Here is a 23,494-nt window from a genome sequence, read left to right as displayed (position 1 = left end):
CTATATTAGTTAAATAAAAGCTATGGCGGACAATACCGGCAGAGAGGGAAAAGAGGCCCTGTTCGAGATCATACGCTCCCCTCGCGCGCCAGATGATCGAAATGGAGAAGATGATGGCTCCCAATATCTGAACAATACCAGGGAGGGTGATGATATGATATTCGATCGCGGCGACCGAATTGATGAAGTCATGGATGACGACTTTGATTATGATGGCGAAGAAATTAATGATTATGATGGCGAAGAAAATGTTGATCTTGAAATAACAGAGACCGGCGAGGTATATTTATATAAGCAGGCATCTGGTGATCATCACATGTTTTAAATGATTTGAAGATATATTAACAAATCGATCTTTCTTCTTTCAGCCCTCCGGATCGAGCAAATCTTCTACAGGCAGAGTGCGAGGCCAGGGCAAAAAGTTGAAGGAGGGCGTAAAGTACAACATCGATGCCATCAAAACTAATGGCGAACCAATAGCGCCTAAGAACATTGTGAACAAGTTCATTCGTCAGTGCGGAGTTCTTGTGAAGGACAAACTCCCGATCTCCTTTCAAGAATGGAAAGAGCCATCAAAGCCCCGTCCAGATCTTACTTTTGTCGATGACAGAGCAAAAATTGTGCTTTGGGAAAATCACATGGAACATTTCACCCTACCAGATCATTTCACAGCTGCAGATGTGGAGAAAGTCAAGGACGCTGCTCTTAGGAAGATGGCAATTGCATTCAACAACCACAAGAAAACTATATGGAATAACTACGTCAAAGCAGGAAAGAAGACTCCAGAATTCAAGGGAACACTGGAGAACCAAAGAGAACACTGGGACGATTTCATGAAAATCAAGGAATCAGAATTATCTAAGGAACGGTCCAGAATAAACAAGGCCAATGCCGCAAAAAAAAGCAATTCCATAGGCTGGGGCCAGGTGGCTACGCGGTGGCAATGCCTAAGTGGGATAAGTCTGAGCAAGAGATGCTGGCTGCACAGGTCACTCCAGTTACATTGAGCTGGCCCCCCAGGTGCAGAACTTGGTTCTATGCGCATGGGGGGCATTGGACCCGAAGACAGGCAAGGTTTCGAAGAAGGCATGTCTTAAAGGAGCCGATGTTAAGTTAGTTGAAGCAATAGAAGAGGCTTGAAAAGGGGGTGTTCACGCCCAACAGAGAGAACGACGAGCTTACGCGCGCCCTGGGAAATCCTGAACACCCGGGAAGAACACGAGGCAAGGGCGTCGTTCCGTGGTATGAGGGCTTTTCTGAGTGGAATGCCGACTACAGAAGCCGTGCGAGAAGGAAGATGGAGGAGGAGAAGAAGAAGAAGCTGGAGGACGAGTAGAGGAAGCAGGAAGCAGAACGCCTTCAAGGCCTAGAATCAGTGCACGCGGACTTGGCACTCAAATTGCAGCGACAGCAGCAGCAGATCGACTCGCTTAGCCAGGAAAGGGGGTCTCAGCAGCGGCGGCAGCTAGCGGATGATCCAGCATTGGATAGCACCGTCCCATCCATGCCGAGAATCAGCGTGGGTTCCGCCCCGGGCGACGCACTGCTGGATAGATACCCTGTGGATGACATCATGGAGAACACTAACTGTGAGCTACACTTCAAAATTAAGAACATATCCGTGAAGGCGGCGGACGCCGTTGCTTATACAAATCCCCCCGGAGCAACCTACCATTGCAGAACGATTCCCGCCGGCTATGCTCGTGTTGTGGTTGAGGTGGTGGACCAACATTCATGGCTACAGCTTGACATTCCTGGAGGTGACGAGGAGCACACACTGGGAGAGACCATACATCGTATCATCCTATGGAGAAAGGATTGCATCATCTTTCGAAGGCCACCGACACCGCGTCAGCTAGAGCTTGACATTCCAGGAGGTGACGAGGAGTAGACGACTCACGCTCCTCCAAGTCCGGCACAGCTTCAGGCCACTCATCCTGCTTCAACTCAGCCAACGCGTGAGGCCACTCCTCCTGCTTCAACCCAGCCAACACGTGAGGCCACTCCTCCTTCTTTAACTCAACCAACGCGTGAGGCCACTCCTCCTCCCCCAAGTCCACCAACGCGTGCCACTCCTCCTCCAAGTCCGACACCGCGTCAGCCGTCTCCGCTGCCTCAGCAATCGCGGAAGAGAGCCGCCGTAGCTATGGTGCGTAGTGCTACAAGTCGAGGTAGTACAGGAGGTACAGGCGGAGGCAAGCGATTTTAATATGGTCCAAGCCTCGCGCCTCTTCCGCGGAGGCCTTACGACATGACCAAGGAGCAAAACGAAGCCATAGTGAAGGCCCATGTGGATGCCCATTTTGGACCGAAACTGCCACCGCCGCCAAGGGAGAAAGTGCCCGAGGATAAGATTGACCACTTTATTCGTATGGCTAAAGCACCAGCTCCCAAGCCTGTTGACTCAGACTATGAGCGTCAAATCAGGAAGGCACATCGAGCACGATAAAAGGAGTCGAGCTCGAGCTCGAGCCAAGCAGCTGGCCAAAATGCGGGAAAATCGTTCCCAGCTAGGAGAACAGGCGGCGCAATCGATCCCCCCGCTTGTTGTACCAACACATGAGAGTACCGGCGCCGGTCAGATGGTAATAACTGACGAGCATAGAAGGCAGGCTGAAATGCTCGGTATCACTGTTGGACAACTCCTCGAGATTGAGCCCATGCCTCTGCTTAGACCCCAGGACATAAAACGGAAATATGTCTGTGGCCAACCTTTGGTCAAGCCTGAGGAGGTCAAGAACCTTGCAACAAGAATGTATGAATTGCATGATTGGTACATGAAAATTACCAAGAGTACCAATCGAGAGTCCCTCATGGTGAAAGTCAAGGAAGAGTATTACTTCCATAAGCTAGCTCTGGCCGTTGAGTATTCAGAACTATTTCAGTTATTCAATCAAGACGCACTCGACAAATCTCTCGTCAGTTGCTATTGTCTGTAAGTGATTTCTTTCTGTAATTTAAGTCTCAAGCTAGCTGTAGTGCTCATTGATCGATCATTACCTGTAATTATCCTCACTATATTCTTTTATGTGGTATTATGGAGGATGAAGATGTATGAAATGAAAAAAGGTGGACGCTATGGCATTTGGTTCATTGACCCAAATACCATTAATGAACAAACATGGAAATATCCATGGTATAAAACAGAAGTAGAGAAAAACATGCTAGAGTTCTTGAAGCGCCTCAATATCTATGAAGATATACTACTTCCTTACAACTTCGTGTGAGTCACACTGTCTTGTACTACAAATTCTGTTTTTACTTACTAGCTAGCTAGATGTTAATAATTAAGTGTATAGGGTTTAGGGTAGTTGATGAGTGTTATGCACATACCCGCTTAATTAAGACATGCAAACGTGTGTGCATGCAGTTACCATTGGATCTTGTTAATCATTAAAGTTGACGAAGGAACAGTTGAAGTACTGGACTCACTACTTAAAAAAAAGACTACACAATCGTGAAGGGGATAGTCGACAGGTAATTTCAATCATTATTAACTATATGTCGGCCTCTTTAGTTCGTCATTTCCTGATATCAACTATTTAATAACTCGTTTATTCATTTTCTTTGCCGGCGGGCAGGGCTTGGGAAAAGTTCAGGAATTCCAAAGAGGTTCCAAGCCAAAGGAGAGAAAAGTTGTATTGGTTTCGACCCAAGGTATAATTAATTAAGAAGTACTAGCTAGCTACCATGCATCTCTTTAATTCTAGTTTCAATACCATTAATTATCATGCTTGATTTATTATTATCTGATTAAATTCTATTCTCGTAAAGGCCCTGAAGCAGGCGCCGGGGACTGATGTGTGTGCATACTACGTTTTTCAGAACATTCGCATGATGACGTCCGAAAGGACCAAAACTGATAGACAGCTATGGGTACGTTTGACAGAACAATATTCACAATTTTTACATCATTATCGATATCTAGTCACATAACTAATACACATGCATATTGATCTCCTTCTTAACAGTTCGAATCGGTGCGGGAGGAGCTCCTACCAGAGGAGCGCATATGAGCACTTCAAGAGGAAATAGTGGGATTTTTGCTCGACCAGGTCATAGATTCCAAAGGGGAATTCTACTACGAGCTACCGCCCCCAATGAACCACTCCCAATTGTCATTGTGCTCCGAAGGCACCAAGGCAAATGCCACTAGTTCTGAAGGCAACATGTAGGAAAAACTGTATATATATATATATATATATATATATATATATATATATATATATATATATATATATATATATATATATATATATGATCGGTTCTACGCAAAATTCTATTTATATATATGCATAACGTGTATAATATGTAGTATCGTAAAATACCAGCAAACAAAAAAGAATTAAATGGAAAACACAAAATTAAAGGAAAAAGAAATAATAAAACCAAAACCCCCCAAAAAATTTAGTACCGGTTGGTATTACCAACCGGTACTAAAGGTCTCCCCACACCCGGCCCTGCCTCGTGCCACGTGGTGGCCCTTTAGCGGCGGTTCGTGTGGAACCGGTACTAAAAGGGGGGGAGGGGACCTTTAGTCCCCACCCTTTAGTACCGGTTACAGAACCGGTACTAAAAGCCCTTACAAACCGGTGCTATAGCCCGATTCTGCACTAGTATACGGACAGCCGACGTTGGATAAATCTTCCTCTTCCAGAAACGTTTAGGTTTATCAAGTACCGTCCCTTTGTCTACACGGTTTGTGGTCTGTTGTACATCCGACACCAGAGTCGGAGAGTCAACAAGTCCGTCGGACTCCATCTCTCATGCCTCTCCTTTGGCATCTGAAGGAGGTAACAATCCATCACAAAATTTCTCTAGCGTAGATATGCCCAAATTATTAATATCATCATCCGACATAGGTCTAACAGCCGCTAACTCTCGAATCAACTCGGAAGCTCTCTTAGCCTCTAAGTCTAAAATATGATTAACCGATTTAGCAATTCCTTTCCCGTTAGACCCAAGTGAGACTCCTATATCATGTGATTTACTAATGATCTCATGCTTAGAAAAATGCATAATAGAACACTGCTAATTAACTGTCATACCTGTAGCAGTCTCGACGTCCCGAAGCTTGGCGGCTCTCATAGCGCTCCCCATCTAGAAGTCGTCAGCGTCTCGTTGGTCCTGGATCCGGTCACTGACACGCCTGTCAGCCGACACCGGGTCCTGGTGCCCACCAAACGCAATCACCTCATCAGTAGTCCAATCCCGCGAGGACTGGGCCGTCACCCCGCGCTCGCCCATACTGACAAATCCTGGTGAAGGGGATGGGGGCAGCACGACGCCGCCTGAGCCTCCATCCAATGTCCCCTCCTCCAGTACAATCTCTCCGGAAGCAGCCGGTGGTGGCGAAGACAGCGCCGACCGAGAAACTAGACTGCGCAGCGGTGAACCAGGAGCCCCATGCCCACAGATCACCGCCGCTGGGACCGATGTCGTACGCTGGAGCGCATCGTCTGGTCGCCGCGCCGAAAGCTCCGTCGTAGAGACCGGCGATGAAGATGTACGAACTAGGGCCTCCTGCCCAGCAAGTCATTCACCCACGCTTGAGATGTTAGTTGAAATTGATGATCTTTGTGGCAAACGTTGCAAAGTCTAATTTTTGGTTAGTTGGGAATGGCTAGAAATCAGTCAGCTGACTTTTTCATTTGTGGTTAGTCGATTTTCTCAGCTGTGCTTCTTCAATCTCCATCTCCCCTTGAGTCGCCAGCCACCACCGGCCGAACCGCCGGCCCCCGCCGCCCCGCCCTCCCCGGAACAACTCCCCACCGCCGATCCTCTGCCGCCTCGGCCATCCCTCTAGGCCGTCCGCGCTGAGCTTTTTTTCTGGCGAATCCCCACGCCGCCGCCCCACCACCGCCCCCACCCTAAACCCTAAGATAGATACTGGGGTAGCCTCTCCGCCGAGCCCCCTCCGCAGCGGCTCGGATCAGTCGACTGAAGTGTAGCTAAACTGTGGTTAGTTAGCTGAAGATCCAACTTACCAGGACCCGAAGAAGTCACCAAGGCCACCCGGGAACACAGGCCTCACAGGATGTGCTTGCACCGGACGTTCCATGGATCACTCTCACAAAGTGGTCAGTCTGGACTATGTCCCAAGTTGCAGCTACCATCCTGAACTCCCTGCCAACTATTTGCCTTACATCAACAGTACAAATCTGACTTGTTGATTCTTGACTGCAATCTCTGGCCGATGATCATTCTACAAAATTTAGTTTCATGGTATGACATGATCTAATGTTAGTGTAATCAACACCTGTATACTCTGAACAACATACAATGTGTGCTAAAATAAAACACCTTTCAGACAAAAATATGTGAACAGCTGAATCTACAAAAATCCCTCTAGAAACAACAACCATAAATTGTGTCTGAATACTTTTTATAAGCAAAGCACATCTTAAGTTCTTAGCAGCCATGGTGAGCTGAAAAGCAGAGCCAAAGTTCCCAACAACAGTTGTGCTACAAATTTTGGCATACCATTCTGCAGCAATGCCCAGAAATCCAACAACGGCCACAGACAACCGGTAAGCAAATGTAAAACCTGTTTCTTGCCGAAGACAGGGGATCGCAAAATTACAAAGCTTATGGAGAATATGGAAAGGGGGGGCGGGGAGGTTGAGCATTGCCCAGAAATGAAGAACCACATTGCACATAAGATAGCATCAAGCTAAACAGTGGAGCACTGGGTACATATCATGTCCTAACGATAACCCCATCACAGACGATACAACCTAGAGTTTTGCTCAGAACGAGTCAAGGCATAACCAAAATAACAACCTATAAAAAAACAGGAACCCTTACTTAGCAATGCATACCATAGGCTCAAATGTCATCCAGTTCATCAGCGCCTCATGTGGTCTGCTGTAAGACCAGTTCAGAAAACCCGATACTGATGGTGTAGCTCGACAGAAGCTGGATGATCGTGAAAGGACGGTCGCTGACCAGGACAAACTGCCAGTCCTGCTTCACAAAATAGACGGCTTTTCAGATCTGCTCTGTGGTCCATGCATTCATAACCTGTTCTAAGCCCTGCCTGGCTGCGACATACAACATTTCCACAGTCAACCTGAAACCTCTTTCTTGCCTAGGGCAAGACAACGAAAAATTAACAGGAGCAAAACTCAGAAGTTGGCGCAGCTGAGCGCTGAGCCAACGATTTCTAATGCCAGAAATTAAGCAGCAAACAGCAGTGTAACGAGTGCACACAGACGTACGCGAGAGAGCATCATTCAAAAGGGATGGAATATTGCGTTGATATCAAGTCCTAGTTAAGGCATGTGATCTAATTCAGAGTCAACCTATTTCTTGCCCGGAACAAGTCAAGGCAAAGCCAAATTAACGAAACAGGAAACCTTATAACATTAGCATGTGTTTGCCATCGAGATCACTGTCCTCAAAGTCAAAAGAATATCTGTCAGAAGCTTATAACATTTGTTGCAAGGCCATTTGAGAATCTGGGTCATTGATGGTGTAGCTCAGACCTCAGAAGATGCAGAAGAAGCATTTGTTCCGAGTCTCAGCCTCGGAAAGAAAGAACCTTCAGAGGAGCAAACCTATACGACTAGTGCATGATTTTCTTTCTCAAAAGAATTAGTGTATGCTTAAGATGATAATTGAAATTCATGATTTCTCCGGCAAACATTGTCAAGTTCTATTTTTCCCTACATAGCTGAAGACGCAACTTATCAGGACGGCAGGAGCCGAAGAAGTCACCAAGGCCCCCAACTACCAGGGCCGCACGGGAACCCATGCCTCACAGGATGTGCTTGTACTGGCCGTTCCATGGTCACTCTCACACACTGGTCAATCTGGTCTATATTCCAAGTTGCAGCTACTATTCTGAACTCCCTGCCAACTATTGTCTTCCATTGACGCTACAGAATTGAGTTATTGATTTTTGACTGCAATCTCTGGCCGATGAGCATTCAACATAATTAAACTTCATGGTATGTTAGTGTAATCAACACCTGTATCCTCCAAATTACATACAGTGTGTGCTAAAATAAAACAACTTCCAGGCAAAAATATGTAAACAGCTGAATCTACAAAACCCATCTAGAAACAGCAACCATAAATTATGTCGGAATTTTTTTATAAGCAAAGAACATCTTAAGTTCTTAATAGCCATGGTGAGCTGCAAAGAAGATCTAAAGTCCCCAACAGCCGTTGTGCTACAAATTGTTGCCATTCTGCAGCAATACCCAGAAATCCAACAATGAACACGCTACAAAAAGAAAGAGTACAAGGGGTGAATCATAGACTGCGAAGGAGCATTCCCAAATAAATAGATCCTAGAACAGGACATTGCTAAATTACAAAGCCTATGGAGAACAATGAGGCACGCCATATATTCATAGATTCGCTTGCAGGGCAAAATATAGAGAGGGGGGGGGGGGGGGGGGGGGGTTGAGGTGACATTATCTGCTGCAGAAATTGGCAACCACATTGCACCCAATAACAACATCAAGCTAAACAACAGTGTACCATTGGGTACACACCATGTCTTAATTAAGATAGCTAAGAGTAGTTCCATCACAGAAAGATACAACCTACTCCCTCCGTCCCATAATATAAGAGTGTTTTTGACAATATTAAAAACACTCTTATATTATGGGACAGAGGGAGTAGATTCTTGCCTAGAACAAGTGAAGGCATAACCAAAATAAGCAACCTAGAAAAGAACAACCCTTTCTCAGCAATGCATACCATAGGCTCAATCATCAAGTTTAACTGCACCAGCCAGTTCAGAATCCCGGGTGCTGATGGTGTAGCTCGACAGAAGCTGGATGAGCGTGGAAGGACGGTCGCCGAGCAGGACAAACTGCTTGTCCGGCTTCACAAAATCGACGGCTTCTGAGATCCTTTCTGCTTTTCGGTCCTTGATGTTGTACTTCCAGATGTGGGCAGACGAAACCTGGTGTTCAGTGTAGTAGATACAGTTTGCCTCTATTGATGGAAACATGTGAGCATCCACAGCAAGGCTCCTATGATGACCAATGAAGATGGCATGGTTGCAGATGCTCTCCACATGCAAAAGCTCGCCGCTCTCGGTTTTGACTCTTAAAATCTGGAAGAATTGTTGTCCCTTGACGATGATCAGCATCTGTCCAATAAATTCCATTGCGAAACACCGGGCATCGTTTGCAAGTCCGATCTCAGTAGGATCACCAGAAAAAAACTTCGACAGATTGATGCCAAGTGACAGCCCCACTTTGCAGATCTTGAGAGCCAAGTCAGTTGTTCTGGCTAATTCCCACCAACGGCCGACCAAACCACCTCCGACCGCGCTCCGGAAGAAACTGTAAACTCTAGGATCAAAGACATAGTCTTGGGAGTGAGAACTGTGTGGACTGACTATGTACATCTTGCAACATGAGTCGCAGAACAAGGCGAGCAAGGGCCAAGAGAAGTCAAAGCAGACGGCGGCGGTGACCTGCACCTCGGGCGGCATGGCGCCGTGAAACGGATGATATCGCCGGTGAGAGGGTTGAAGACACGAGCGGCGTGAGGAGCGCTCCTGTCGGCCATGACGAAGAGGCCGCATAGAGTGGTGGCGACAACGTGGTAGCCGCGGAGCGCCGGGAGCTCCTTATGGAGGAACCGGCCGATGGCGGTGTTGACCAAGAGGCGGCGCGTGTCGCTCTCGAAGACCTCGTCGAGGATGATCCAGCGGCATGGGAGGAACCGGGGGTCAGAGGTGTTGTTCCTGGGGTCGTCGGTGGCGGAGCGCCAGTTGTGGCAGACGGCGCGCAGATCCATGTACCAATCTAGGTCGTTGGCGGCGAGGAAGGAGTCGGCGATGCGGCGGATGATATCGTCTGGGAGCGAGGGCCAGTCTGCGGTCACCGCATTGGCCGGATGGACCGGTGAGGTTTCCAGGCAATTGGGGTCCTTTTTCCACCTCTTGGCCGGCGGAAGAACTTCAGCGGGGGCGGCCGCCATTGCTGCTCGCTCGATTCCGGATCTCAAGGACGGAATTTTAACTGCAGAATCCAATCCAATGCCCTAATCCTCGCTGGCAAAAGGGGAACACATTGCGGGTGAGGAAAAAGGACAAAACATTGCAACAATCGATCAAGAAATGACGAACAGAAAGATCAATTAGTTACCAGAAAAGCAGATCAACTAAACCAGAGCGACGGAGAACGGAGCAAGCCGGCGGGGAAGTGGCCGAGGAGGCGAGGGGAACGGAGCACACTTCCTTGTTCCTTCCTGTCAACAATCTTTCTTTTTTTCTGAGGGGTTTCTGTCAAGAATCAATTGCAAAAAATAAAATAAAAAAATTGAGCATCAATCAATTGGAAATATTAGGGCATGTTTGGTAGTCGGCAGTAGGACCAATAAGGCCCACGCGGCCCAAAAGTCAAGCGTTTGGTTGGTTGGGCTTTCTCTGTTGCAAGAAGCTTAAAGCACTCTCGGGCCAGGTTTAGGGGCCGTTTTTTCCGTGTCACGCTCGTGAGAGCCATGTGTGCCTCTCGCCTGCACGCGTTGGAAGCGCGGGAGACGCTCCCATCACCGCCCACTCCCATCCACACCATACTCCCTATCTCTCTCTCTCACCGCCCAGACGGTTTCTCGAATGGCCGACTCGTATCCGCGTCATCCCACTCCTCACTGACAACAACCAAATCTAGGATCTGTGGGTCGTTGGCCTGACCTGGTAGGGCATTGACCTCATGTCGCCTATCTGGGCACCTTTCTCAATCTGCACGCCACGGTCAGTGGCCATTGAACCGCCCTCAGTATTCGAGTCAGGCAACATTCGCTGCGGCGGTGGGAAGCACATTCGATGCGGAGGCGACTAATAGAAGCCCATCGGCCGTGCCCAGGTTGGGGATTTTTACCCTTGTGCGAGTGTTTTCTCCCCTTTCTCCAGGCCAAGCCGAGGGGAGTGCAAGTGGAGTAACGATGGTGACCCCATTTTCCTTCATTCAGCGGCCAAAAACAAGGAGCGAGGGGGCGATGACTGCATTTGGTTTTTAACCTGCATTTGCTCAGCCTGTCCAAGGTGAGCCACATATACGAAGTGGCAAAAAATGGTGCATGCTACCAAACATGCCTTAGAACATCATCGACGTAGTGCATCAAACCATACATGCAAAATGTCGGTGGATACGTCCGGACATGTCCGTGAAGAGCTTCAGGGGAGCTGACCATCCAACTGTATCCATCAAATGTCCATCCCATGTCCAATAAAGAGAGGATAAAGATGGGAGAAGGAGAAAAGTGGGGTTGTGGTGGGGACCGAGGTTGAGTTGACGTGTCCACAGCGTGCCCAGACTCCCCCAAACCTCCTACAAGTTTGCCTATGCTTGGTGAGATTTTGGACAATCGGACTGCTCCACGGACGTTTGATCTACCCAATTGGATGACAAAAAGTGTATAGACCACATGGTCCAAACATTTAGGGGCGCTTATCCAATGGGGTAGATCAAAACAGAGCTGGCCAAACGGGCCGGCCCGGCCCATCGTAGACGTGCCTGGCACGGCACGGCGCGCCAGGGCATGATTAATAGTCAGGCCGTGCCATGCCGGCCCACGTGCTGCAGGCAGCAGCCCAAGCACGACACGAGAGGTAAGTGAGACGGCCAGCAGCACGCTTAGGCACCCCGGCCCATGTCAGCTTGATTTTTTTTCCATGAAATACCTTCTAAAACAGGATAAAGGCAAAAAAATATTGAAAATTTAAAATATTTTGGTGAAGTACTATGTGGGATAAATCTAGAGTTTTATTAGTGCCTACGTCATTAAGACCTTCCATCTCAAAGAAGTAAAAGAATACAAGATCTGCTCTAGAATTACAAAAAGATTAAAAAAATACAGACTAAACAATAACAGTACAACTACTTGGATCCAAGCACTACAAAAATACGCACTCACTACAAAAATGTTGAACATATTAGATTACTAGTAGAACGCCCGTGCGTTGCCATGGGCTTTTACTTTTTTTTACAAGTGCACTTATGAATACAATGCATATCAAATTTTGTAGATATATCTTTTTCTGATTACACCTATGAATATAAAGCATTTCAATTTGGTATGTATAGAAAAGATAGCCTGGAACTATCAAAAAATAATCAAAATCCACTTCGCCTATAATGTAAGTCGAGGATGTGTACATTGAGAGCCTATAAATATAGTGCATTTCCAATTTCATATGTATAGAAAAGGTAGCCTGGAACAATAAGAAAATAATTAAAATCCACTTGTATGCAATGTAACTCGAGGATGTGTATATAGAGAGAAATGATCCAAAAAATATATGTTACAAACTAATATCTATTTGATGCGCTTAAGATATTTCTATACAAGGTCAGGAATATTATCTTTAGCTTCATTTGCATCATGCACAAGCAATATATATAATTAGCATATAGATTTCACATGGAAAATAATATTTCTCGTGCGTTGCAATAGGGCATATATTAGTTTGGTTGTTCGACTTTAATCAAGTTAACGTATGTCTAGATACATAGAACTTTCTGATAATTTCTCCCCTTCCCTCTGTGGCTAGGGGAAACTCTCCCCTCCAGACTTCTATGGCGAGCCTATGGATTCGCCTCCCATCTAGGTGTCGCTCCAGCTAGTAGTTTAGGTTAATAGGCATAGTCGACGGATGATGTAGATTCCTGATGTCTCCTTAGGGCGACGAGGTTAGGGTTTCTTGTCGTCCGTGCGCGACGATGGGATTTGATGTCAATTGCTACAGATCTATTCAAGAATTTAAAAACGACGATTGTGGCTCCAGGGCATTGGTCCTTTCTGGCACGTGCACGAAGAGTTCCGGACTGTTATCAGCAACCAGCTCCGGTAGGGGAGCGGCGATAGTGGCGCGTCGGTGGCACATCTGACAACAGCAATGGTCGTTAGATAATCTAGAGACCTCGATGTAACTTTAATTATGTTTGAGGTTATTTGTACTTGTGATGGACTTTTGGAATAGATCAGAATCTTTTAGCAAAAAAATGTATACCTAAAAAAATTTCATGCACTTCTATAGTTTACTTTTTTATCAATAAATCACCCAACATCTTCTTTCTCCATCAACAATCGCCGCAACCCCGGTCCCCGTTTGCCACCTCAGTTAGTGAAAGATTCGTCTTGCAATTCCCCCTTCCACCTCCGTGAACAAAAACTTTGAATTTCAAACATGTAAGGGTGCACTTGTACTATATTGCACACTAAAGCGCTCTTTATCGGACATATCTCTATCATTGTAATACGTTAGTCTCCCTCTCTTCTTACATCCTCTCTTTCACATCCTATATATGTCTCTCGCTCCCCAACTCTGTCCCACCCTATTATCTCTCTCTCTCTCTCTCTCTCTCTCTCTCTCTCTCTCTCTCTCTCACACACACACACACACACACACACTCCCCCTCTCCCTCTCCATCTTTCTCTCCTGTGACTAAAAACTTTAATTTTGGCTCAGCTTAATTTGTCGAGTGTTAACATTTTGCGGCTACAGTATATCCTAGAAGTCAAAATCCAGGTCAAGGTTATGCAAAAAACTTTGCAATCAATTGAACCATCTACTCCCTCCGTTCCTAAATATTTGTCTTTCTAGGCATTTCAAATGGTTACAACATACGGATGTATGTAGACATATTTTACACTGTAGATTCACCCATTTTGCTTTGTATGTAGTCACTTGTTGATATCTCTAGAAAGACAAATATTCAGGAACGGAGGGAGTATATGGCTACTAACTGGTTGCATCCCTTCTAACAAGGATTGACATGAAAGGGACACCTTACCAAGTTTTTCTTTCTGCTATGATCTCGGCAATCTGGGCAACGTCCAGATTGTACAGATATCATTCTCTTCAGTGCATCACACATATGTCCCCTTTAGCTGCTTCGGCTTGAGTCTGCTGGTGAATGATCCCATCTGTTGTGTAACAAATTGACAAAAAGTTCTTCTACTGAAAGAAATATCGGTGTAACAATTTATGAAACCTTCTTCATACATAGGCTGGTGACAACAAATCATATTTCTTAACAGAAAAATGTGATAAATAACCGACCTTATTTCTTAACAGATAAACTTCATAAATAGCCTCGGGTGAGCATTTGAAACATTTCCCATGCAAAGATGGAAAAGAAATAAAACATATGGAATATTTCTGCTGAAATAAAACATATGATAGGCAAAGGTTCAAATGATCTATCTAAGAAAGGTTACCATAGAAGTTAGCTTAAACAGCCCCTAATGAGCATACACACAAAGAAGAGAAGATAACATTAGATTCCCCAAAAATCAAGTGCATATTTTGTCAATCCAATATTACAAAATCCCAACCCATATTGGATGCCTATTTTCTAAAACGATTTCACATCACCTGTGATCAGGACAGCCAGTTTAAATCATGGGAAAAAAGTACAACATGTAGAAGCTATTTTTATTTTGACCAGACAATGCTATAGTGCTTCCATATTTAATTGTTGGTTAATTGCTAAAAGGTAAATACAAAAGATAAAAGTGCTAAAAATAGATGGATGTATCCTTCCGAGCTTCACAGAAGTAGATAATCTAGATTGCACACAAATTCGACAACATTAGATCCTGAGAACTATTTTTTATTGAATAGACATTGTAATAACTTTCAACACAGAAAGGGGATTTACTAGACTGGAATAATGCAGATGCCATAGTACATCCGAAACAAGTAATTTATGTACCAACCTTTCACTATATGCAAATCCCGCAACATGATGACTGATACGTCTCCAACGTATCTATAATTTTTGATTGTTCCATGCTATTATATTATCCATCTTGGATGTTTTATATGCATTATTATGCTATTTTATATCATTTTTTGGACTAACCTATTAACCTAGTGCCCAGTGCCAGTTGTTGTTTTTTCCTTATTTTTGACTTTTACCGAAAACCAATACCAAACGGAGTCTAAACAGAACGAAATTTTTTGACGATTTTTCTTGGACCAAAAGATACCCAGAAAGCTTCGGGAGGAGGTCAGAAGAGCCACGTATGGGCCACAAGCTCTCCAGGCGCGCCCCCTGGGGCGTGCCTTATGAGCTTGCGGGCCCACCGTGGCACCTCTAACCCTAATCTCAGCTCCATAAATATCCAAATATTCCCCGTATACCAGAGGGCACACCAAAAATACTTTTACGCTGTCACAAGCTTCTGTTCTCGTGAGATCCCATCTTGGGGCCTTTTCTGGCACTATGTCGGGGGGGGGGGGGGGGGGGATTCGATCACGGAGCGCTTCTACATCAACCTTGCTGCCCTTCTGATGATGTGTGAGTTGTTTACCATAGATCTACGGGTCCATAGCTAGTAGCTAGATGACTTATTTTCTCTCTATGATCTTCAATACAATGTTCTCCTCGATGTTCTTGGAGTTCTATCCTATGTAATATTCTTTTGCGGTGTGTTTGTTGAGATCCGATGAATTGTGGATTTATGATAAGATTATAATATCATTTGAGTCTTCTCCGAACTCTTTTATGCATGACTAAGATAGCTTTGTATTTCTTTCCGATCTATTGATTTGGTTTGGCCAACTAGATTGATTTATCTTGCAATGGGAGAGGTGCTTTGTGATGGGTTCAATCTTGCGGTGTCCTCACCCAGTGACAGTAGGGGTGGCGAGGCACGTATTTATATTGTTTCCATTAAGGATAAAAAGATGGGGTTTACACCATATTGCTTGGATCTATCCCTCTACATCATGTCATCTTCCTTAAGGCGTTACTCCATTCTTGTTAACTTAATACACTAGATGCATGCTGGATAGCGATTGATGTGTGGAGTAATAGTAGTAGATGGAGGCAGGAGTCGGTCTACTTGTCACAGACGTGATGCCTATATTTATGATCATTGCCTTGGATATCATCATAACTTTGCATGTTTCTATCAATTGCTCAACAGAAATTTGCTTACCCACCGTATGTGTTCTTTCAAGAGAGAAGTCTCTAGTGAAAAATATGGCCCCCGGGTCTATTTCTTATCATATATTTTGAGATCTATAAAACCAAAAACCCAAAAATACCTTGCTGCGATTTATTTACCTTTACTTTATTTTGCACTTCTGTTTATCTTTTATACCTATCTCTATCAGATCTCATCCTTGCAATTAACCATGAAGGGATTGACAACCCCTTTTCCACGTTTGGTGCAAGTATTTGTTTGTTTGTTTTTTGCGTTGGAATTTGGGTATCTTTATTCAACAAAAGCACACCTGGCACAGTCCGCCATGAGGCTACCAACCAGGAACGAAGGTACATTATCTGTCCAAGCCTCGGTCACTTGCAGCGAACAGGCTCGCTTGGTGCAAAGATGAGCCGGAAGGTTGGAAGATCTAGAAACATGTTGAATACTAAAAGAGTTAAAACTAAACGACAACTCCCCAATTTCCATAAGAATCGGTGCCACAACAGAACCTGAGTTGTGGCGAGTGTTCCAGAGGTCTACCACCTCCAGGCAGTCCGTCTCCATCACGACATCTTGCAAACCTCGGAGTGTAGCATATATCACACCGTCACGCAAAGAGAGCGCTTCGGCGATCAGAGGGTCTGTGACGCCCGCGTGAGGCTTACACCATGCTCCAAGGAAGCTCGACGAAGAGCGATCTACACCGCCCGCCCCTCCTTTCTCCAGACCGCTGTCAATTCCAGCATCGGTATTTATTTTCACACAAGCACCATCAGGGGGCGCCACCCATACCCGGGAAGAGCCAAGGCCTTCTCCTTTGGTAGTTCCAATAGGGCCAGGTTCTCTCGGATGATCTTGAGCGCATTGGCCGGATTGGGTCCTTCTTCATCATGTGTCCGTTTGTTACGTGAATGCCAAATAATCCACATAACTGACACTATCTTCGCCCGGACCTGATCAGTGAACATTGGGTCACAAAGAATGTCTCGCGCCCATGTCTCAGGATGTAGTCGAGGTAACTTGAAATCAAACCACCGCTGAGCTTCATCCCAAAAACCTTTGGCATGCGGTGTAGGTGCAACTATTGGACATTTGGGTGTTCCTCCTACTAGATTGATACCTTCGTTCTTAACTGAGGGAAATACTTATCTCTACTTTGCTGCACCACCCTTTCCTGTTCAAGGGAAAAACCAACGCAAACTCAACAAGTAGCAATGACATGAACACGTACATCGATCGAACTGGTGTTGATATCATGGAATTATTGAAATTAGTTCCTTCGGAAATTCTCCGGCCAATGCTGTAACAAACCACGTACTACTGGTCAATCTCAGTATCTGGTCTGGCTCACTTCATCTTCTCCTCTTTCAATGCACTAGACAGCACCGTGTTGGCGACCAACATGTCTCTCCCGCCGCGCATCTCGCCGATGAGCCTCCTTAGGACGGCAGAGGGCCTGCTCCGTCGAGCCCATGAAGACCCCACCGATGTTGACCAGCGTGATGCGCACGTCGGTGGAGAGCAGGCCCTCGGCCTCAGTCATGAGGACGTCCACCACCGTGTCAGGCTCGTCGTCGCGGTCCTTGCCAACACCAAGGTAGTTCTTGGCGAGCACACGGAGCGCGGAGGGCGAGCTGAGCAGTAGCCGAGCTCAATGTTGCGGTCCATGCAGCCCAGGAGGAGCAGCGCCGGGTCCAGCCGCTCTGGGTTGTTGGTGGTGAAGATCATCGGATGCTCGCTGACGCAGGACCACTAGAGAAAATCCACCAATTTGAGGACACCGGAGAGGCTTACTAACTTGCACCCGATCATCGGCATGGCCGACACGGCGGCCGGGGACAGATCGCCAACTGTGTGTTGTCCTCGTTGGCCGCCAGAGTTCTTCTTGTGGTCTGAGAGGTCTAGAGAGCAGTCTATGTCCTCGACGACGACGACGACGGACTTGGGCGTGGGGGTGACGAGCAAGCGGCAGAGGTGGGTGATACGTCTCCAACGTATCTATAATTTTTTATTATTCCATGCTATTATATTATATGTTTTGGATGTTTTATGCATTCATATGCTATTTTATATTATTTTTGGGACTAACCTATTAACCTAGAGCCCAGTGCCAGTTTCTGGTTTCCTTGTTTTTGAGCTTCGCAGAAAAGGAATACTAAACGAAGTCCAAACGGAATAAAACTTCATGATGATTTTTTTTGGATCAGAAGACACGCCCAGGGGACTTGGAGTGCAAGTCAGAAGAGCCACGAGGCGGCGGTAAGGGTGGAGGGCACGCCCTAGGGGGGCGCCCCTACCTTGCGGACCCCTCGGTGACCTCCTGACCTAGATCTTTCTCCTATATATTCACATATATTCCAAAACCCTCAGAAGCATCCACGAAAACACTTTTTCCACCACCGCAACCTTCTGTTCCCGTGAGATCCCATCTTGGGGCCTTTTACGGCATCCTGCCAGAGAGAGATTCGATCACGGAGGACGTCTACATCAACTCTATTGCCCTTCAATGAAGCGTGAGTAGTCTACCCCAGACCTACGGGTCCATAGCTAGTAGCTAGATGACTTCTTCTCTCTCTTTGATTCTCAATACCATGTTCTCCTTGATGTTCTTGGAGATCTATCCGATGTAATACTCTTTTGCGGTGTGTTTGTTGAGATCCGATGAATTGTGGATTTATGATCAGCTTATCTATGAATATTATTTGAATCTTCTCTGAATTCTTATATGCATGATTTGATATATTTGTATTTCTCTTTGAATTATCGGTTTGGTTTCGCCAACTAGATTGGTTTTTCTTGCAATGGGAGAGGTGCTTAGCTTTGGGTTCAATCTTGCGTGATTTCACCCAGTGACGGAGTAAGGGTAGCGAGACACGTATTGAATTGTTGCCATCGAGGATAAAAAGATGGGATTTTTGTCATATTGCTTCAGTTAATTCCTCTACATCATGTCGTCTTATTTAATGCGTTACTCCGTTCCTTATGAACTTAATGCTCTAGATGCATGCTGGATAGCGGTCGATGTGTGGAGTAATAGTAGTAGATGCAGGCAGGACTCGGTCTACTTGACACAGCCGTGATGCCTATATTTCATAATCATTGCCTTGGATATCGTCATAACTTTGCGCTTTTCTATCAATTGTTCGACAGTAATTTGTTCACCCATCGTATTATTTGCCTTCATGAGAGAAGCCTCTAGTGAAACATATGGCCACCGGGTCTATTTTCCATCATATTAGTTTCCGATCTACTATTTTGCAATCTTTTATTTTTCAGATCTATAAACCAAAAAACCCAAAAATATTTTATCTTTTGTTTAGTTTTATTTATCTCTATTAGATCTCACCTTTGCAAGTGACCGTGAAGGGATTGACAACCCCTTTATCACGTTGGGTGCAAGTCTTTGATTGTTTGTGTAGGTACATCTATTGGGGACTTGTTGTTTCTCCTATTGGATTGATACCTTTGTTCTTACCTAAGGGAAATACTTATCTCTACTGTGCTGCATCACCCTTTCATCTTCGAGGGAAAAACCAACGCAAGCTCAAGAAGTAGCAGGAAGAATTTCTAGCACAGTTGCCGGGGAGATCTACGTCAAGCCTACCAAGTACCCATCATAAAACTCTCATCTCTCGCATTACATTATTCGCCATTTGCCTCTCGTTTTCCTCTCCCCCACTTCTAAAACGATTTTCGGAAAGAGTTGCCTTTTTATTCGCCCTTCTTCCGTTCGTCTTTTTGTTTGCTTTTTGTTTGCTCGTGTGTTAGATTGCTTACTTTGTCACGATGACTCAAGAGAATACCAAATTGTGTGACTTTTCCAATACTAATAATAATGATTTTATTAGTACTCCGATTGATCCCGCCACTAGTGCAGAATCTTATGAAATTAATGCCGCTTTGCTTAATCTTGTTATGAAAGATCAATTTTCCGGCCTTCCTAGTGAAGATGTCGCATCCCATCTAAATCATTGAGTTATGTGATATGTGAAAGAAGAAAGATGTGGATAATGATATTGTTAAATTGAAGCTATTTCTGTTCTCACTATGAGATCGTGCTAAAACTTGGTTTTCATCTTTGCCTAAAAATAGTATTGATTCATGGAATAAGTGTAAAGATGCTTTTATTTCCAAGTATTTTCCTCCCGCTAAGATCGTCTCCCTTAGGAACAATATTATAAATTTTAAGCAACTTGATCATCAACATGTTGCACAATCTTGGGAGAGGATGAAATTGATGATACGAAATTACCCTCACTAATAGAAAAAGGGTCTAATGTTCACCTCATTAGTCCCGGTTTGTATTTGAGCCGGCACGGCTAGGCGGGCCGCTCTCAGTAGTACCGGTTCGTGGTGAACCTTTAGCACCGGTTCGTGCCACGAACCGTTACTAATGAGAGTGGTGGCAGGATGTTGTCAGTCTGGGGCCCCTCCAGCACCTTTAGTACCGGTTCGTGGCACGAACCGGTACGAAAGGTCGTCCTATATAAACCCTTCGTCCACCCACGATCGAGCTCGCCCTGTTCTTCCCCTTTCCCCTCTCCTCTCTGTTTCTTCCCCTCCTCGAGCTCATCACACATTTTGCCCAAATTTTGTCAAGATTTGAAGGCCCCCATCCATTCAAGTGATCACAAAGGTTAGCAACTTTGTCCTTTCATCTCTCATTGCTAGATTAGCTCTTGCAATGCTTTATATAATGATTAATTTGTGGGTTTTAGTAATTGGGAGGAATTATATGTGGTAGTTTATTTGATTTATATGCAATTTGAGCTAAAAATAACTCTTAGTTTGCATATGTAGGTGTGGTTTACTTAGTGCCTTCCCGTCTCCGTCGTAACCACCGTCGATCGTCCGCACCGACCCGTCGCTGGCACCACCTTGTGGTGAGCCTCTTGTTCTTATCTTTTTTATATAAAAAATCATGTTTGTGTGATTTAGATATATAGTTACTTGTATAATTATCTTACCCGTATGTTGTTTGTTATACATAGTGCCATGGTTTTGATATCCGTCCCCGTCGGCCCTCGTCCGTGTTATGATTCGGATGTGGTATATTCTCTTTTAAAACTATTTGTTGCATTTCGTGTTTCTGACAAATTATGCCCATCAAGTTGACATAGATATTTTTATCTAGGAGGTATGTGAACCGGAAATTCCAACCGACCCTATTGTCGAGAGGTTAAATAGTTGAAAGAGAAAACGAGTATTTGAAAGAAAAATTGAAAAGAATTGAGGGGGAGAAGATGGAACTGGAGTTGCATGTTGCCGATGTCGTCGATGATCACAAGATCAAAATGGAGAAAATGCGCTTGAAGATTAGAAAGATAAGAAAATATGCCATTGATAGTGAGGCTTGGTATCATTATGTTGTTGGATCAATTGTTACCTTAGTTGCGATCTTGATCGCATTTGTTGTTGCATTTAAATGCTTTAGCTAGAGAGTTATTTGTATATATGATGCATTTAAGTGTTATATGAACTTTATGTATGAACTTGTATTAATTTGGTCTATTCGGTGCTCTGTAATGAAGATGAGCCGGCAATGGATGTACGATGACCGATGGTCTCCCCAGTTCGTTGCGGGAGTGCATACTTTTCTGCTTGTGGCTGAGGCAAACAAGCGGGTGGATGGTTTTATGCCTTGTCCATGTGCTGGCTGTAAGAATGGTCACAATTACTCTAACTCAAGAACCATTCACATCCACCTGTTTGAGTCCGGTTTCATGCCCCACTATAATGTTTGGACCAAGCACGGAGAAAGAGGGGTTATGATGGAAGACAATGAAGAAGAAGAGGATGACGACAGCTATCCTGGCCATGGGTTCCCTGAATACGATGGTACAACAATGGGGGAAGAAGCTGAGCCGGCAATGCGGGAAGAAGCTGAGCCGGCAATGCGGGAAGAAGCTGAAGAAGAGGCATCAGATGAGCCCGCTGATGATCTAGGTCGGGCCATTGCCGATGCAAAGAGAAACTACGCAAGTGAAAAGGAGAAGAAGAAGTTGCAGCGCATGTTAGAGGATCACAAGAAATTGTTGTACCTGAATTGCGAAGCTGACAACAAAAAGCTAGGCACCACACTGGAATTGCTGCAATGGAAGGCAGAGAATGGTGTATCTGACAAGGGATTTGGAAAGTTGCTGGTAATGATAAAGAATATGCTTCCAAAGGACAACGAATTGCCCGAGAGTACGTATGAAGCAAAGAAGGTTGTCTGCCCTCTAGGGTTAGAGGTGCAGAAGATACATGCATGCCCTAATGACTGCATCCTCTACCGCGGTGAGTACGAGGATTTGAACGCGTGCCCGGTATGCGATGCATTGCGCTATAAGATCAGCCGCGATGACCCTGGTGATGTTGAGGGCGAGCGCCCCAGGAAGAAGATTCCTGCCAAGGTGATGTGGTATGCTCCTATAATACCACGGTTGAAACGTTTGTTCCAAAACAAAGAGCATGCCAAGGCGATGCGATGGCACAGTGAAGACCGTAAGAAAGACGGAAAGTTGAGAGTACCCGCTGACGGGTCGCAGTGGAGAAAAATCGAGAGAAAGTACAGGGAGGAGTTTGCAGGTGACGCAAGGAACATATGGTTTGGTCTAAGTGCAGATGGCATTAATCCTTTTGGGGAGCAGAGCAGCATCCATAGCACCTGTCCTGTGACTCTATGTTTGTATAACCTTCCTCCTTGGTTGTGCATGAAGCGAAAGTTCATTATGATGCCGCTGCTCATCCAAGGCCCTAAGCAACCCGACAACGACATTGATGTGTACCTAAGGCCATTAGTTCAAGAACTCTTACAGCTGTGGAATGGAAAAGGTGTACATGCGTGGGATGAGCACAAACAGGAAGAATTTGACCTAAAGGCGTTGTTGTTCGTGACCATCAATGATTGGCCTGCTCTTAGTAACCTTTCAGGACAGACAAACAAGGGATGTCACACATGCACACACTGTTTAGATGATACCGACAGTATATATTTGGATAATTGTCGGAAGAATGTGTACTTGGGACATCGTCGATTTCTTCCGAGCAGGCATCCCGTAAGAAAGAAAGGCAAGCATTTCAAAGGTGAGGCAGATCACTGGACGAAGCCTCGCCACCGTACTAGTGCTGATGTACATGATATGGTCAAGGATTTGAAGGTAATCTTTGGAAAGGTTCCTGGCGGATAACCTGTTCCGAATGAAGCTGACGGGCGCGCACCCATGTGGAAGAAGAAATCTATATTTTGGGACCTGCCCTATTGGAAAGACCTAGAGGTCCGCTCCGCAATCGAAGTGATGCACGTGACGAAGAATCTTTGCGTGACCCTGCCTGACTTCTTGGGTGTGTATGGGAAGACAAAAGATACACCGGAGGCACGGGAGGACCAGCAACGTATGCACGGAAAAGATGGCATACATCAGGGTCATGCCAGCTATGCTCTTACCAAAGAAGAGAAGGGAATCTTCTTTGGATGCCTGCTCAGTATGAAGGTACCGTATGGCTTCTCGTCGAATATAAAGGGAACAATAAATATGGTAGAGAAAAAGTTCCAGAACCTAAAGTCTCATGACTGCCACGTGATTATGACGCAACTGCT

General features: G+C 45.3%; 1 protein-coding gene across 1 annotated transcript; it reads right to left on the bottom strand.

The window, feature by feature from the left end:
• Positions 1-8,722: 8,722 nt before the first annotated feature.
• On the bottom strand, positions 8,723-10,226 carry LOC123075502 (uncharacterized). Its single transcript, XM_044498091.1, has 2 exons — positions 10,116-10,226; positions 8,723-10,021 (listed from the first exon to the last, which is right to left on the bottom strand). The coding sequence occupies exon 2, from the start codon at positions 9,946-9,948 to the stop codon at positions 9,361-9,363; it is 588 nt and encodes a 195-aa protein (XP_044354026.1). The 5' UTR covers positions 9,949-10,021; positions 10,116-10,226; the 3' UTR covers positions 8,723-9,360.
• Between the last annotated feature and the right edge of the window lie 13,268 nt (positions 10,227-23,494).

The sequence above is a fragment of the Triticum aestivum genome, chromosome 3D (genome assembly GCF_018294505.1).
Source record: "Triticum aestivum cultivar Chinese Spring chromosome 3D, IWGSC CS RefSeq v2.1, whole genome shotgun sequence".
Lineage (NCBI taxonomy): Eukaryota > Viridiplantae > Streptophyta > Magnoliopsida > Poales > Poaceae > Triticum > Triticum aestivum.
The sequence above is the reverse complement of the archived record's forward strand: the minus strand, read 5'-3'. Positions and strand labels throughout refer to the sequence as shown.

Excerpts from the sequence above, each read along its gene's own strand:
- LOC123075502 (XM_044498091.1), bottom strand. The coding sequence starts at position 9,948 with ATGGCGGCCGCCCCCGCTGAAGTTCTTCCGCCGGCCAAGAGGTGGAAA.